At 51.2% G+C, this 16,442-nt stretch overlaps 4 protein-coding genes across 4 annotated transcripts; 1 reads left to right on the top strand and 3 right to left on the bottom strand.

The window, feature by feature from the left end:
* Window positions 1-1,144: 1,144 nt before the first annotated feature.
* On the bottom strand, window positions 1,145-5,989 carry LTR84_002583 (uncharacterized protein; the record flags this gene model as incomplete). Its single annotated transcript, XM_064846192.1, has 1 exon — window positions 1,145-5,989. One exon carries the CDS (start codon window positions 5,987-5,989, stop codon window positions 1,145-1,147), a length of 4,845 nt encoding a protein of 1,614 aa, XP_064706417.1.
* A 3,053-nt stretch (window positions 5,990-9,042) lies between these two features.
* Window positions 9,043-9,871, bottom strand: LTR84_002582 (uncharacterized protein; the record flags this gene model as incomplete). The annotated part of the gene is made up of 2 exons (XM_064846191.1): window positions 9,043-9,638; window positions 9,694-9,871. 2 exons carry the CDS (start codon window positions 9,869-9,871, stop codon window positions 9,043-9,045), a joined length of 774 nt encoding a protein of 257 aa, XP_064706416.1.
* Window positions 9,872-12,950: 3,079 nt separating this feature from the next.
* On the top strand, window positions 12,951-15,220 carry LTR84_002581 (uncharacterized protein; the record flags this gene model as incomplete). The annotated part of the gene is made up of 2 exons (XM_064846190.1): window positions 12,951-12,955; window positions 13,021-15,220. 2 exons carry the CDS (start codon window positions 12,951-12,953, stop codon window positions 15,218-15,220), a joined length of 2,205 nt encoding a protein of 734 aa, XP_064706415.1.
* Window positions 15,221-15,509: 289 nt separating this feature from the next.
* On the bottom strand, window positions 15,510-16,259 carry LTR84_002580 (uncharacterized protein; the record flags this gene model as incomplete). Its single annotated transcript, XM_064846189.1, has 1 exon — window positions 15,510-16,259. The coding sequence occupies one exon, from the start codon at window positions 16,257-16,259 to the stop codon at window positions 15,510-15,512; it is 750 nt and encodes a 249-aa protein (XP_064706414.1).
* Between the last annotated feature and the right edge of the window lie 183 nt (window positions 16,260-16,442).

The raw sequence follows: 16,442 nt of genomic DNA, 5'->3' as shown, positions 1-16,442 counted from the left end.
CTCTCGGGAGACAAGCAGAGTGACATGTTGTTGTAGTGTCTCGAGTTGTTGCCTCAGCTCCGCCATCTCGCTTTTCGCAGTCAGCAAGTGGGACTGGAACCGTCATCTCTTATTGACGGTACAACTTACGATAACTTCCCTGAGCGGCTAGATATGTGCTTTGAGTACAAGCATTGCACCTCATGACGGCGGCAATGGTAGCAAGGCGTCTCCCCGGAGCACTTAACTTTTCTGCGCTTACATTCCTTGCTGCAATTGATCATTAGCTCACTATATAATGGAGATCGGGAACAGAAGCATACCACGCTCGATTTGCATATCTGGGACGTCGCGATCGCACACGGGGGCTTCGGCGGTCCCACGTTCCGTCACCAGATCTTGAGGTTTGCTCCTCGGGTTCTGAGACTACAGAGCTTGAGTGATCCATAACGGCCATTCTTTGACGCAAAGATCAGATGTGTCCGCACAGAGATGGCTTTCTACACTGAAAGGCCTGCTGGCCAAGATGCGGTGACTTCTAAAGACTGGTTTTGAGCTGCCAAGGCGAGAGCATTCACGCAAAGACGGTCGAACAAATACCCACCTGGAGAAGAATCCCTCTTGGAACATCCTTTATGGATTCAGATGGATAGGTTGGTGGGGCTGCTCTGGGGTGCATGGTCAGCCCGAGCCCCCAATACCTGGGCCGCGAAGTTTGAAGCACTCTCAGTCCGGGGGAAGCGAAAGGATGCGGAAATAATCCGAGGTGAAATAAGACTAATAACGAACTAGTCGGACATGAAGATGGCCGTTTCTTCTGCATAGCCTGGACATCTCTATCGTGTCCCAACTCCTACCCACCTTCCGACGCCCGTGCAAATGCATGCTGTATACATCGACTGCTCTCCCCGATCTAACTAACTACCTACCTATCTAGTTAGTCGAATCCGTCCGGCAGTCCGTGAAAAACGATGAAAAAATTGGTATCTCTGGCAACATCCCGTCTTTTAAGGATTTGCGTTGGTGTCATAAACATCATCAAGTTTGTCATGTTTCCCGTCGAAAACTTTGCCATGCCCATTGTGCATGTGCAACAGCCTTGCTTCACGCTATTCTGGCCGCCACTTTGATTTGCGACCCAAATGTTTGTTGCCCGCGCTGTAAATCATAACCAAATATCACCTCCTTCGCCCTTTTCCCAGTTCTCCCATGCAGACCAATACGCGCGTTCGACATCCCTCACCCACCGCTGGGTATCGAATAGTCGACTAGTCCACCGGCCTTCCCATAACATGCGCCGTAAATCCATGAGTCTTCCCTTGCCACCACCTGGTTTGGATGAAGAGGAAGCTCCGATATTCTGGTATCGTAAACCTCTTGCAAGATCAACTGCCGTATCGATATATTGTTTCTCGCTCTTGACAAGAAGCTCAGTACGAGCATCAGTGCCAGCTCGTCCTTCTGGGAGCGCACTGGCAACGATACTTCCAGCCATACGACTGCACATTTTATACTTCCACTTACCCCACGTCACGATCGGTGTCCCAGACCATACAACGTCAGCAGCTGTGGTGTGAGCATTGCATTCTGGTGTGTCAAGGAATAAATCCACGACAGATGCACGCGTAATATGAGCGCCTTTGGCTGCGACATCCGTGAAGATGATTCTAGTGGCGACTTCATTGTCTGCCCAGTCTCGTGCGTATTGGAGGAGGTTTTGTTCACCCAAGTCAGGGAATCGCAGGAGCCATAAGACTGCATTGGGCACTTTCTTGAGGATCTCGAGATACATGGCAAATGTGGAAGGGTCGATCTTGTACAGTTGGTTGAAATTGCCCAAGATGACAGCTGTATCCGAAAGTGTGGGGAACAACTCCTTCCTGAGTTTCCAACGATCAGCCTGCTCCTTTTCCCAAGCCCCTTCTCTTGCCGCCGGGTCTTTGAGATTGGGTGGACCACGCTCTGCGTCAGGGGCACTCTGTTTGTGGTCGACACAGAAAAATGTGTCTCGAGCAAAGATGACGTTCTCCGAGTACACCCAATCTTCGGCGTCTTCCACGAGACTATCAGCTCTCAAACGATCTTCCATATCCACATTGCGTCTCCACGGAGAAAGCGTGGTTGGTGGCACAGAAATCGTGTCAGCAAAAACATAATCGCACCACTCGGCTCCTAGTGTACCGGCAAAACCCATGAAAGACATGTGGATGGGAGCCGGACGGGCAGCGAAAACTTCATTGCGAGCACCCCTTGTGTATCCATTGAGGTTGACAAGAATATGCACTTCATCACTGACAATCTGGTTGACAAGACGCTCAACACTCCAAGAAGACGCATCGTGAAAGACGGGTGCTTCCGTCTGGATCTGCTGACGATGTATTGAGCCATCAGATGCGGTTGTCGCGTAGCAAATGGCTCGGACACGAGTTCTATCGTGCAAACCAAAGACAGATTGCATCAGGTGAGCCAAGGGATGATTATTGAAGTCTGAACTGACATATCCCACGTTTAGATACGGTCTCGGTGGGGGTGGCGGAGGAAAGACAGTCTTGGGAAGCCAGGCTGACCTCAACGTACAGACCGAAATGCGTAGGGCATTGCGTTGTGAAATCTGTCGAACCTGTTTTGCTGACAATGGTGCGGTAAAGGTGTGGAACGGAAGAACAGTCGGCGCAGACGGCGCTGAGAGTGCGTTGGGAAGATATGGCCGCGCATAGGTCTGGACTGGAAACTCCTTGTGGTGCTTATATCGGTCTTGATACCACTGCCAACCAATCTGACGTATCGCCCGTTCAACGAGTCGTACGACGCGAGAGCCTTCCCACTTCTTTCCAGACCAGTACTTAAGTGACTGTTGGAGATTTTGGTGTAGCTGAACCCGATCACTCGGTCGTGATGATTGCTTGTGATATACCAATTGTTGGCATAGCGTTTCAATGACAGAGGGAGTTAACGTGCCGCACCCCCAGCTTTCTCCGTCTCGGAGCTGCTTAGCCACAATGTCAACAACACGGCTGATCCATCCATAAGACCGATTTGGCTCATGTTTCATTCCACGCTCATCCACATGCAAGCGATCGCGCCCTATATCTGCTGCGCGAATCCCACCACGGCTGTGCCAGTTGCAAACTGAGTTGAGCGCTGTTGCAAGTCCACAAACAGCCTCGGCAAAGTCCGGATTCGCTTTAACAGCTCGTTGATAGTATTTGATTGCTTCGGCAACACGGCCTTGGTCTTTTACAGCATTTGCAAGATTCGCCAGAGCGATATCGAAATTACCATCGCAACTCACGGCCCGTTCGTACATCTTGATGGCAGCATTCAACTGACCAATATCTTTGAGAAGACTGCCTAAGTTGGTGAACAAGTGGGCATGTTTTTGGTCAATATTCAGACCATAGTTGTAATACATCAATGCAAGTGAGATTCCACTGCCTGCTACCACACCTGGTATGCTAGATATCTGTGGGAAGTTCAAATCTGCCAAGTGTGCGCGATGCACGATTTGTTGCACACCAGCGAGCAGGATGCCAACATTGTTGGCTGTGGACGGGCTCCGTTGTAAAGACAGCGACAGGTAGTACAGAGCAAGAATCTCTCTTGTGCTTGGTGATTTGAGGCTTCCGATATCCGTAGCAGTCGACATGCCATCCTGGTAGATTTTGGCCAGTGACAGCAACGAATTGCTCGTGGTAGAAATTGCAGCCTGTACGGCAAAAGATGGGATCACATGTTCCAAACCAGGCAGGTCACCCTCGGGTGGGAACATGTGTCTTGCTGTGGCTTCCGCGTGTTCAGGTGCAAGCAGGATCGGATCCTTACCCTCGAGTTTCGAACGCACGTATTCCGGGTCTCGTATCGTACACAGGCAAGCTTTCAGAATATCATGGATCAAGCCGCGAATACCCTGTCTGCGTTGACCTGTAGAAACAAGAACGGCATCCTCAAATGCTGACGCAGCACCATTGTTGTTGCCCAGTGCGTATAGCATGTTTCCCTTGGCATGTATCAAAGCTAGCATACGCCCGTTATCACAACCGGGAATGGCATAGCCACTTGAACCAAATCCAGGAGCTTGAGATTCGGATTGGGGACCGGTGCTGACACTCTTAAGTTCAAGGTCGAAATCGTAGTGAGCATTCTCATACGAGGCTGCAGTCGCAATACTCGAGGCATGGCTGCGAGTCTCACTTTCTGCGTCGCTATACTCACCCCACGAATGAGAAGAGTCGTCATACTTGAGCTTCAGAGTGCTCTCCACATATTCGATTACCTGGACAGCCTCCCGTGCTCTATGAGTAGCACATAACAGCCCAATGAGATGTTCCACAGCCTCAAAGTAGCTGGGACGCAGTTTCACAGCATCGAACCAGTAGTTGAGAGCATCTTCTTGTCGATGGAGAGAATGATAGGTTGCAGCAAGATTCGACATGGCCTCCACATGATTACTATCTTGCTTCAAGACCGCCAAGTACCATTCCTCGGCTTTGGCAAAGTTACCCAGGCCGTAAGCCAAACACCCTGCCAGAAGCATACCATCTACCCATGGAACTTCGGCTTCTTGACACAGAAGTACCATTGTGTTCAGTGCGCTGGTAGCTTCCTCAAAGGTTGGCGGGCGCCTCTGCGGAGCTGAGATAGTTGTACGTGGGGGCAAGATCTCCGGTATTCTATCCTTTGGTTCATATAGTGGCATCGGGAACTGGCTTGAAGTAGCTGGATCCTGTAGAGAGAGGAAATTACTGAAAGATTGCGTAGCTTGTGGGCGATATATGGCGGTCTGGGGTCGCGAAGGAGTGTCATAGACGGCCGAGTCACTTGAATTCCGTATCAACGGCTTTGAGGACTTGGATTCTCGCCCTGTTTTGCCACTTGTTTGGCCCGAAAAGTGAGATCCTGTCCGCTGAGGGGGCTTCGGGAAGATGGGTAGTTTATTTGCGGACCCTGGAGTGAAGTTGTTCCCATTCGTTCGCATGCTTTTTGTGCTGCACCTAATTGTCTCCAGAAGATCGATGTAAATGCGATTAGCCCAAGCAAATGATTTATCTCTAAATGCAATGCGTTCCGAACTTGGGCCAGGATGTAACGACATTAGCGAAGGTCGAGGAAGCGGCACCAGACCGGGACCAGACAGATCGTGAGGTTGATAGTGTTGCGCATATGGATACTGTACAGGTGGGTATGGAGCCTGTTGTATGTGCCACTTTGATGAAGATGGCAAGTCCAATGGTGGCATTGGATTGTTCATGACAAGCGGAGGAAGACTAGGTAAGTATGAGCTACTCTGCAAATCGGGCAGTCGGCCAGACCGACGCAGTGTCTGTGGTTGCTGTATATGGTCCAGAGGGAATCGTTCCGTGGGGGCTCTTGGGAAGAATCGGCTATCTCGCACGGCAGCGGGTCGGTAGGGATTATAAGTACCATCCGGCCAGTATGGTCCATACCATTCTTGGCCGGCAGAAGCAGTAGGCCCGAATTGAGAGTGCATAGTTGCAGGAAGTACTGTGGGAATGTTCGAGCCATGTTGGAGGAAGAACCTCTGTGTGGGTTGAGGAGGGAGAGTCTGGTTCAGCATAGAGTCAAGACCGCCCGGGAAATCCCAGGCTTCTCGATATGAATATGGCTTGGTAGTGACATAAGATTGAGAATATCTGCCATCTCTGCCCGTATCGATTTCGCCGAGACTGGCTGGTTGTGGTAAGAGGTTGATATCTGGCCATTGTGAGGAGAAAGCAATGCCTGCTTGTTGAAAGTCGGGAGAAGTCGATAAGAGGACATGTTTCGAGGCAGGAAACTGGACACTCTTATCGAGGGGTGTGGTATCCTGCTCAAGAAGTCTGCCGTGTGGTGTCTTCCGCAAGCGAAGGGATTCGTGCTCGGAATAGGACAATTGAGGAGCGTTCTGTCGATCTCGTCGATAAGGACCCGAATCGGCGGGGATGGCGTATTGTCGAGAGGTTGCATTTGCAGGCAGCCGATGATAGATGCTAGGATCTCGGACCTGATCCATTGAGGGTAATGGTAGAGGAGGATAAGGAATTGAGATCATCTTCCCGGAGAAGGTCGATCGAAAGGGTAGGAGTACTGTTGGGGTGGCCAACCAGCCTCCAAGGCGGTTGTTTGCAGCTGTCTAGACGACTCTAGAGAGGAAGACTGGAGGCAACAGGGCCTGCTCTTCTTCTCAAACCCGAGTCTCATATTGTCCCTTCCCAAGTCCTCCAGCGCGGTAAGGCCCGCGCAACCATTGACGTTGAGAGAAGATCCTTATAGCCCGGGTGGGATTGAAAGGGTAGTGTGCCAGGTGAAAGAATCAATCTCAACTGTGGCCTTGAGAAGGAAGGGTGCTTGAACCAGATTCTGGTCTGTGCTGATCAGCAGGCGGGAGTGACTTGTTTCTTTGTCTTGGAAGAGTAATGCAAGGAGGAAATTCGAGAACCAAGAGTTCTAGTCGAGAGGAAAGCAAGTGGTCAGAGGGATACGAGTTGCTGCGGACTGACTGCGGGCAGATGTGCCGGGATGGTGGTGAATGGTGGTAATATCGTTGGTACTAGCAGGACCGAGTCGTTTGAGACAGGATCACCAGCAAACAGCCGCCGTCCGAGACAAACACGGGAGTATCAGGCAAGGAGTGAGAGAGATGATGGTACAGTGAGTTCCGAGTTCGAGTTATTGCAGTTGCAGTTGCAAGAACGGTCAAAGTATGAGTAAGTAGCGACCAACAGATGGCTTGATGGATTCACGTTGGTGAATTGATTCACGCCTCATCAAAGTGGACGCAGACGCAGACGCAGATGCAGTGTTGTGGATGTGGATATGGATGTGAAGGTCCGGTGTCTGGTCTCTCACCAAAGCGACTCCATACAGGCGATCACCTCCCCCTCTAACAGTGCCCGTAAGTGATATTAACCCACCCATCCACACCACACACCCCCTAGCAGGAGCAAGCCGTCAGTTTTTTCTTAAACGCCAACGTCCATCGCATGTGGCTTGCAGGCGAACGGGTCTTGGGGCCGGCCTAAATCGAGCGATGATCCTCTGGATGCTCACAGGAGCGGAGAGTCTGGGAGTTTGGCTGATGCGTCACCTGGCACCGCGGCTTCGATTGGCCGGAGACGGCGGGCTGCAGTGGGTTTGTCGTGGTTCATTATTGGGCTTGCCCCCGGGGGCTTATGGGGCTAGTCAGGCTGTCGCGGGCTGCCAAATCTGCCCTTGTCCCACTAAGGCTGACTCGGGCTTAGTGATGATAGTGGGCGGCGGGTCACTTATCGCCAGGCCCCTCGGGCCCTGGTTGACATTCCATCGTCATGCGCCCACTGGCCAACCTGCCCGGGGCTTCCCATTCAGCTGGCGCAGTCAAGCATCCGTACAGATGTGACAACGCAGAAGAAAAAGCACCATGCCGCCCATTGACCATCCAAAGAACAGAGACTCATAGTAATACGTTTCAGGACTCACAACCAGGTCAGGACAATTCGTTTGATTCGAGCAGTGCAAAGCCCTTTGGCACCCTGCAAGCATGGCAATAATTGCGGTCTCCCTTGTCGCTTGATTTAACATTGTTCTTTTAATAGTTTGAGGTGGTGCCATCTCAACAGGAGCTAACCAGCTTAACGTGGTGCTTCCAGTCTGGGGAAGACTGGTGGATTTTTGGTTGGAGCCTGACCCTGGGTTTCACCCTGATATCCCAGACCATTCTTCTTGTCCCACCAGGACTGATGCAGTGATACCCTCGTGCCACTCTATCATTCACTCATCTTGTCTGTGGCTTATTTGAGTAACAGGCTGGCCAGATTCTGCCTGTATTGCCAACTGAGCCATGTACGACGGGGTGCGGATACTCGTGAATTGTGACCCCGTCTGATGAGCTACGAGGCGTCATCTTCGGAGAACCACTGCCGATATGCACGCAAGCGCTGTCAAAAGGTGATTGTGTAGGTAGTGTTGGCCCTGAAAATATTTGCGCGCTGATCGGGTACGGGTACGTGACACATCTTCAACCTGGTCTCAAACATACCTACTTCGTAGTACTCGTAGTTGCATGTTCGTATTCTACCTAGGTAACTAGTCCCTACCCGTGACACCTGTATGTCGAGGCTCCATTTCCGATCCAACCTTGCAGTCAATCTTCAACTGCTTGTCGCTCCCAATCCAATGGATGACCACCAAGGGATCGAGTCCTCCGTACAAATGAACAGCTGACCTTGTCTGATACGTACCAACCAGTGATCCCAAACCGAATATAAATGTCAAGGGAGTCTGGAGAACCATAGGCGAGGCTGTTGCGGCAGGCTTGACACTCGAGGGTCTAACCCCTTCCCCTCTTGTGTTTCATGAGCAGGCATCTATATGCTAACAAGAACCGTGATTCTCTGCACCAATGTCGGAGTATGGATGAACCTTGTAAGCGACAGACACCTTATGTGAGATGTACTCAGCACTGCTAGATGTCGTTTAGTGAATCCAGATCTTGGAATTCCTTTGATTAAGGTTTTCTCGATTTCATGAATCACAATCAGTTTGTCTGCGGTGTCAAGGATCATGCCGAACAAGCGGCAGTATGCTAGAACTATGCCATTCCCCTTTCCTTTTTTCCACACGGTCGATTACATTCCGATGGATGCCCAGGTGATCGAGAGCAGCAGCTGATGGCAGTGAAGGACTCCAGCGGAAGCAACAGACGACCACGGGCATGTTCAAAACAGTTAGCCTGCCAAGATTTTCTCCGATGCACGGATTTCATCTCTTTCAAGTTCAGGTGCGAACCGCTTCCTCTTCTCTTTCTTCCTCAATCACCCGCCGGCAAAGAAATAAATACCTAGGTACTTTACTTTGACCATCAGTCTCGGACATATCCTTACCGAGGCTGTTTTCGCGTCGCGCGCAGACTAATGCCATGGACCTCTGGCTGGGCATCTGTTTCTTTAGAGATCATTCTGATCTTGATGGGATCTGGAAAATCACAGTCGAGGTTACATCCTTTGGGGGCGGAGCCCGACCACGAGCAATGAGTAGTGGATAATGATGTGACATGTCATGTTAATAATACTATAAACGGGTATCTTCTTATGTACCGAATCTGTCCTCTATTTCCGAAAATATCTGGGGTGAAATTTCATCGCTGCTGTTGCCTTGGACCCGAACCACCAGCCCATCTTTACGATAGTAGTCCAATAGGCTCTTGCTGGTCTCGTCGAATTTGGCCAGTCGCTTTCTCCATGTGGCTTCGCTGTCATCTTCTCTCTGTACCAATGGCTCGCCCGTCACATCATCTTTGCCTGCCACCTGAGGGTCGTTGAATCCCACATTATACACCCTTCCAGAAGCCGTGTGCACCCATCGGTTTGCCATGCGGGAGAGAATGATCTCCACGGGAGTGACCAATTGAAACACCAAATTGATCGGGAGTAGATGCGATAGAGCATCAGCCTGCGAAGCGGTGCGAGGGAATCCATCGAGGATGAACGATGTGTTGGGATTGTTGGATACCGTCACCGCCGACGATGCTGACCCGTTTCCACGTCCAAGTGCGGCGATAATGTTGTCATTTGTATCTGCGGTTTCCAACCATTTTCGAGAGGTGAGTTCGGTGAGGATGAGGTTCAGGATTAAAGGGTCGGGTACAAGGCCTCCCGAGTTCATGTAGGTCTCGGCCTGCTGTCCTGTGTCTTGTTCAGTACGAATCCATGGGGTGTGTCTCGAACAAAGCGCACATACCTAGGTTGGTCTTCTTATTGACGTTGTCACGTAGAAGATCTCCAGTTGCGATGGAGGACAGTTGGGGGAAGCGTGCCATCAGTCGCTCTGATTGTGTCCCTTTGCCCACTCCAGGTGCTCCGACCAGTATGATCCTGGCAGCATTCTTCAGCTTCCTCGAAACCGTAGCGAAAGTCATTATAAATGGTCAAGAATCAGGGTGTGTAGGGGAGTGGTGTCGTGACGGCGGTGGGTGCGCCCAAGCGCCCTAATCAAGTACCCATCATGTCGGGCGGGAAGACGAAGGCAGGATGGATATATAATGAAAGGGAAGATGTAGAGATGATGGATTACACCTCCAATGATATGAAGAGTGTAGTGACAAGCCACAGGAACACAGACTGTCTGAGGGGAAGTAACCCAAAGGCTAGTTAGGAGGCCGCAATCAGAAATGTAGGTCACCGAGAGCACTCGGGAGAATTGGTAGCACGATAACTGCTCGGTAATAGAAGCTCGAAACTCCAAGCACGGGGAAAGCAGAAACCTACTGGGTATAGGCTACCCGTGAACCCCCAGAGGCTAAAGCCCAGGCACGCTTGACTTGGTCGAGTTCACGGACCCGGTCCGGGCAACGGCCTGATCCCCGAACCCCCCATTGCATTTTCGGCGATATGGATGACACATCAAAGTCTCTCCAAATGACAGTCTCATGTTATTCTTTGATGGATATTATTTGCAAAGAGAACATTGATCCACTGACATTCATGCCAAAAGGCGAGTGTTTATTGAGGATATACACGTATTCCCAGATGTACTATATACAGAAACTGACGGGTATCGGATAACGTCAGAGGCCGTAACAGTCGAAGTAACTCATCAATCTTATCTTAATGATTGCCAGGCCTCAGTAGAGTCTGAATTCATAGAAGTTGCGACTTGTTAGGGATGTGTCTGAAAAGAAGTGGAAGTCGGCAACTTGAATAATGCAAGGCTGAAACATCCAGCGGCAGCGTGCCAGTGTCTGTAGCCCTCCCGCCGCCAAGGGTTGGGTCAGACGTCAACCACTGGAAGCCGGGCTAAAGCTGCCTATTTTCACCTCCAATCTTGCCAGCCAGGCATACACTGATGGTACACATCGTCAGATGAATGTGGCGTGGTGATCAACCTGATGACTTGCCTTCACACACCAGAAGATAAGCCGTCTCTTGAGTGCTGTGATGGATGTCAAGAGCTTTTTCCTACTGTCAGAGAGAGATTGTTCTGGCCTTACTGTTTTTTGACCTCACACCCACCAACCAGCCTTGGTCAAGAACACTGGACACTATTCTATTTGAAACCCTTACAACAAGCAACTGAACTATGTGAATGAGCAGTTCGTCCCTTGAATGTTACCCTCCTTGTCCAGCTATTTACCGTGTTGGAACTGGTCTCATAAACCCAAGTACAACCAAGTTAAGTGACAAGGGCATTTATCGGATTCTTGCCGGTCGGATGCGCACTTGCCAACCATTACCATGACCTCTAATATATCCACACAGTCAGTCACGATCCTCAACGATGTGAATCTTCACGCCGAAACAGACATGGACGTGGACAGGTCATCCTCGCCAACCACTCCAAACTTTTCCACCCTCCCCATAGAGATTCTACAACGAATCCTACATTTCTCCACCACACCAACATTCCTGCAGCTCATTCTCGTTAATCGACAACTCTTTGATGTGGCAGCCGAATCACGCGAAGTCCTCCTCCATCATCTACAGAATTTGCCTGGTCTCAAACTTGGTCTCAGGGACCATTGTGTCACGACCGCCGATTTATTCCTCATTTTGCGCCAACGTGCTGCCAATAATCTCTATGGAACAAACTTCACTGCTGACTGCTCAAGCTTTGCATTTCCCAACGATATATCGCTTCTCTCTCGAGCTTCGAGTCTTGCTGTGGGTACGGATGGCTGTCCCGCATTATCGATGGTCGTCAATGACGATGCTTCCATTCGGTAAGTGGTAATTGACCGAATCCACTCGCCATGAGAACTACCTGCCATTGTCTGAGGTCCAGAGTTTTGAGCCCCATCATTGAACCATGCTCAAGCGTTGGATCCCTGATACATCACTCCGACGACTAATATTTATTTGACATCTCTTAGTCTGTACACGCATCACGGATCTTACCGGGAGACAATCGATTCACCATATGCGGATGGTACGGCAAAAATCATTCAAGTTGTGCAACACCATGCCACAATCTCAGTGCTTTATGCGTGGACACCACCAGAAGAAGATCTCGCGACCAAAGTTGAAGACCATGAAGCTACCATCAAAGGGTCTTCAAGACACGTCTTAGCCCCCATTGAAGAGCCCATCTTTCTCAGCCCGAATCAAATGTTTCGTAGACACCAAAATCTACTTCCGAAAGCTGTGCGATCAGTTAGATATCACCTGCTGCACTACAATATGGTAAGTTTCAAACCTTTTTTTTGGCCGACAGTGGTATGTCTTTGCTCAAAGGCAACCAAATGGTGGCGGTCACCAGTGGCACAAGACCATGGTTGAAGCTCAAGGTCTGCTGATCTTTCAAAGCCCATACCCTCACTGTTTTACATATGATACTCCAAGATGCGCACCATATGCATCATAGACCGACCTCCAACTCCAGGAATTATTTACTAAGCTTTAAAACAAATCAGTATACCAACGAACAACCCATCTTCTTCCATATACCCACGCATCAATCCCTACGACACACGATTCTCGCCCCTGTTCACTTGGCTGTCCACAGCCGAGTTTTGTGTGCAATCGTGTGGGATGAGCCAGGGGCCTTACGACCCACAAGCCGTGTTTCGGTCGTGCTATACAATACTGAGCGTCTACCGCGGAGAAACGAGGGCATCTATTCTACATTCGTTGTATATCCATTTGATCACATAGCCCCACTCCACAGCACCGGTGTGAAAAACATACCCTCAAATGACCAAGACCACCAAATCGACGATCATGATGATTCAAGTGGCAAGCAATTGTGGACAAGGACGAATCTTATGGAATTTAAGTACGACCGTGACCTTCGATTGACTGATATCAATATCAAGCCACGAGCGACCGCTTTTTTCAAAGATGGTCGAAGACTAGCTCTCTACGCGCCAGGATCAACGGTCCCTTACATGACTTTGCTCTCGAACAGGGTCCTGAGACAGCAGATGGTACCATATAATCTAGACCCGATACCGAGACCAAATACGACACTGTCTCTCGATATGCGACATCACAGACTATGCCATGGGGTCAGCAGCACAAACGCCACGACCGTTCAGGGAATGAGGTTTCAACTATCAATGCCTTTCTTTAGTAAGCATGAAAGCGTGTTCATGCGCAACGGAGACGATTACTGCGTGACGAACGATCTCTGCATCGGCAGTGCCAAAATCCCAGATACGATGGTCTTTTCTCGTGGACAACTCAGTCTTGATACTCCTGGCCCTCCAGTTTTGACGATTGTTCAGATTCGCAGACGGAAGCCCTTTGATGCATGTATGCATGTGGAAACCAAGGATGATCTGCCACCCTTACCTCCCCCACCCCGTTCACGACCTCGGAGGATTGATCCAGCAGTCGATGTAGAAGCACCCCATGCCAACACAAATACGGCGCTTAACGACGAAGATGATATCGATCACTTGGCTAGCGCGCCGACATACACCCAAGGTTTGGAGCAGAACTTCGAGATTCACGAAGAGACGGAGTTCTTCGAACGAAGTCTTGTGACTGCGGAGCTGAGGGTTGTTGCCAGGCTGTGGGGCTGGACACCACAGAGCACGACACTGACGGGACTCGACACCGTGAGTGTTTCGCCGAATGGCCAACGGATTGCAATCTCACAGTGGGACCGTGTGCTCGTTTATGCACTTGACCCTGTGGCACTATGTGAACGACCATTTGACTTTGATCTCGATGCTGCTGATAGCAACGACGGAAGCTCTTCTGCGGCTGGAACTGACTGGGGCACCACCAGCGATAGTGGTAGCGAATCTGGGGATGACGGTGACGCAAACAGCAACCAAGGGTTGGGCGTGCAAGTTGGTCCACTCCCACCAGCAGCATCCACGAACAGCGATCATGCCCCCCCTCTCAATGACCACTCCGCCTTCAGCAGTGGCTTGAGCAACAATAACATCTCCAACGACGACGCAGATGCAGGCGATAATGTACACATCGTTCAGTCTGTACAGCCAACATCCAACTCTGAAAACATAGTCGCTCCTCCCACTTCCACTCAAGGGCTACCACCACCCGAACCGATTTCACCAGCAGTACCCGAACCACCATCATCGGCGTTTCCTCAGCCAGCTGCACCAAGTAGTCCCAAGAGCAGTGCTTCAACGTCACGAGCGAGCTCACAAAGCACAACAGCTTCAGCACGGCTCTTGAAGTTCTACCCCAATACGCATGATGGATTTCTGGGCAGGCGGGTAGTAGAACTGCGGCCCATTGTGTTGAAGATGGGACACGGTGCAGTGGTCAAAAAGATGATTTGGAGCGAGAACTCGACCTCAAGCGATGCAGAGGGAGTGGAGGAGGGTGAGATGGAGACTGAGACCGGGAATGAAGGCCGAGTAAAGAAGGAAGAGGCCAGCGATGAAGCCGCAGCACTGGAGGACAGTGACAGACAGCTCAAAGAGACGGATGCTGAGGCAGATTTCGTGGAAGCAGGACAAGATGGTAGCTCAAACACGGATCCTCCACCGTTACCTTCCAGCAACGACTCGGCAGAGTCTGAAGGGAGCGACACGCACTCCATCGGTGCCCGAAACATAAGCCAACAGTACACCTCCTCAACCTTCATCGCCACAAATGCCAAAGCCACGACGAGAAAGAATATACCCGCCACATCATCAACAACCAACGCCACTACCATTCCAGAAGTAGGCTCGTCTAGCGGACTCACGCCTGAGTCGCGACTACAGATATCGGACTCGGAGCTTAAACACCAGATCAGATTCGTGAAGCGGCCGCCAGAATACACGATGGCATTGAACAGCGAGATCATCGATCTCGACATCAAGGTCAGACGCAAGACGGATGGCGGCGGCGGCGACGACCACGCAACGTTCTTAGCTGATGATGGAACACATAACGACGACAGTGGAGATGAGAAAAGAAAAGGAACTGAGCGAGATGCCGATACAGCACAAGACGATGCAACCTCAACGTCAAATCCAGATTCAGATTTAGCCAATAAACACGACGATGACAATGATGACAATAATGATAAAGCCGAACCGACCAACAGGCCAGCGAGCCCTTCACACTCAACTGCAACCGCAGCAGCGGCCTCGTCATCGTCGTCAACGCAACACCCAGCATCAGCGGCCAGCTCGACGACCGAGCGGCCCAGGCCGAGAGCGAAGCGGCGGAGGCGGAAGAAGGCCATGGAGAACGAACTGGTTGTGCTGACGGACCGCGACGTCCAGGTCTGGGACCTGGGTGTCTGGGGGACCGGGAAGCGCGTCGAGAGTGAATTGAAATTCCAGAGGGCTGAGTCGTGGTAAGCAGATGGCAGTAGGAACACGGCTTGTTTCCGGCGTGGTTGATCTCATCATGTATTGTTCACGAGCGATACAGTCGTGGCATACCGATCCAGCTTCATGTAGTGACATTCGATTGTGGGTCGGCGTCGGCGTCAGCATCAGCGAATTGCAGGTGCAAAGTCCAGGAGACATCATATACATCGTTCGTAAGTAGACAACGCTTATCAATTAAATCGCTGCTCTGGAAATCTAATGCGTTTCGAAAAACTCGTCCATCATCATGATACACTGTCCGAGTAACCACGTCCGTCTACTTATCACCACCGGCACCCATGGTCAAAACGGCCACAGCCAAGAACACCCACCAGTACTTCTGGAAGAAACTCTTTTCCTGCTGTTCCTCCTGCACAACCTCTCTACCCTCGGCATCCACCACTGGGGGCGCCCTGGTATTCAAAATGGGCGCGGGACCCTCCTCCGCGGTGAAGATATTCACCTTGACAGGCTCGTACAGCCCCAGCTGTCTCGCGGCCTCCTCGCGCGCTTTCTTGGTGTTGGGGACCGGCGGGCGTGCGGGGATCGGCTTGCCCTTGGCCTTTGCGCGGGCGACTTTCTTGCGGTAGCGGTCTTCTTCGGCGGAGAGGGGCGGTTGTGAGAGGGAAGAGACGGATGCGGAGAAGACGGAGCCGTCATCGGGTGAGATCCAGAGGTCGATCTTCTGGTGGAGGTCTTCTGAGAAGGCAGCGAGGCTGGTTACTGTGGTGCTGCCGTTGGGGAGGTGGATGCGGACTAGGCCGGGGGATGTTGGTTCCGAGATGCTGGATTCTTGGGTGGGAGGAGTCGGCGGTGTCCATGTGGAGAGGGAGTGTTTTCGGGATTTGGGGTCGTAGAAGACTGTGACCAGGGGTTTTATGTTGGTGTCTGCTCCGAGGATTGAGTAGGAGAGGGTTATGGATCGGGGGAGATTTGTGTTTGTGTTTGTGGTTCCTAAGGCTGCATGGACGATGTTCAGGGTGCCCAGGAGAAGGGTGAGCCCTCGCAAGGCGGATGCGAGCAGCATGGTCACCAGCTCCGAGCGTGGTGTGAAGGAAGGGGTGTCAAGTGGCTGTGGGATTTGGAGCGGGAGAGTCTGGCGAAATGCCGTGGTTGAAGTTGTCGATATCAGATTCGTGATAGGGCTGTGCACGTGACCAGCAAATTGAGCAGGCCAAAGATGGTAAGTCAAACGAGAGCCTAGTCGTGC

Source organism: Exophiala bonariae (genome assembly GCF_035927105.1).
Source record: "Exophiala bonariae strain CCFEE 5792 chromosome Unknown scaffold_13, whole genome shotgun sequence".
NCBI classification, from domain to species: domain Eukaryota; kingdom Fungi; phylum Ascomycota; class Eurotiomycetes; order Chaetothyriales; family Herpotrichiellaceae; genus Exophiala; species Exophiala bonariae.
The sequence above is the reverse complement of the archived record's forward strand: the minus strand, read 5'-3'. Positions and strand labels throughout refer to the sequence as shown.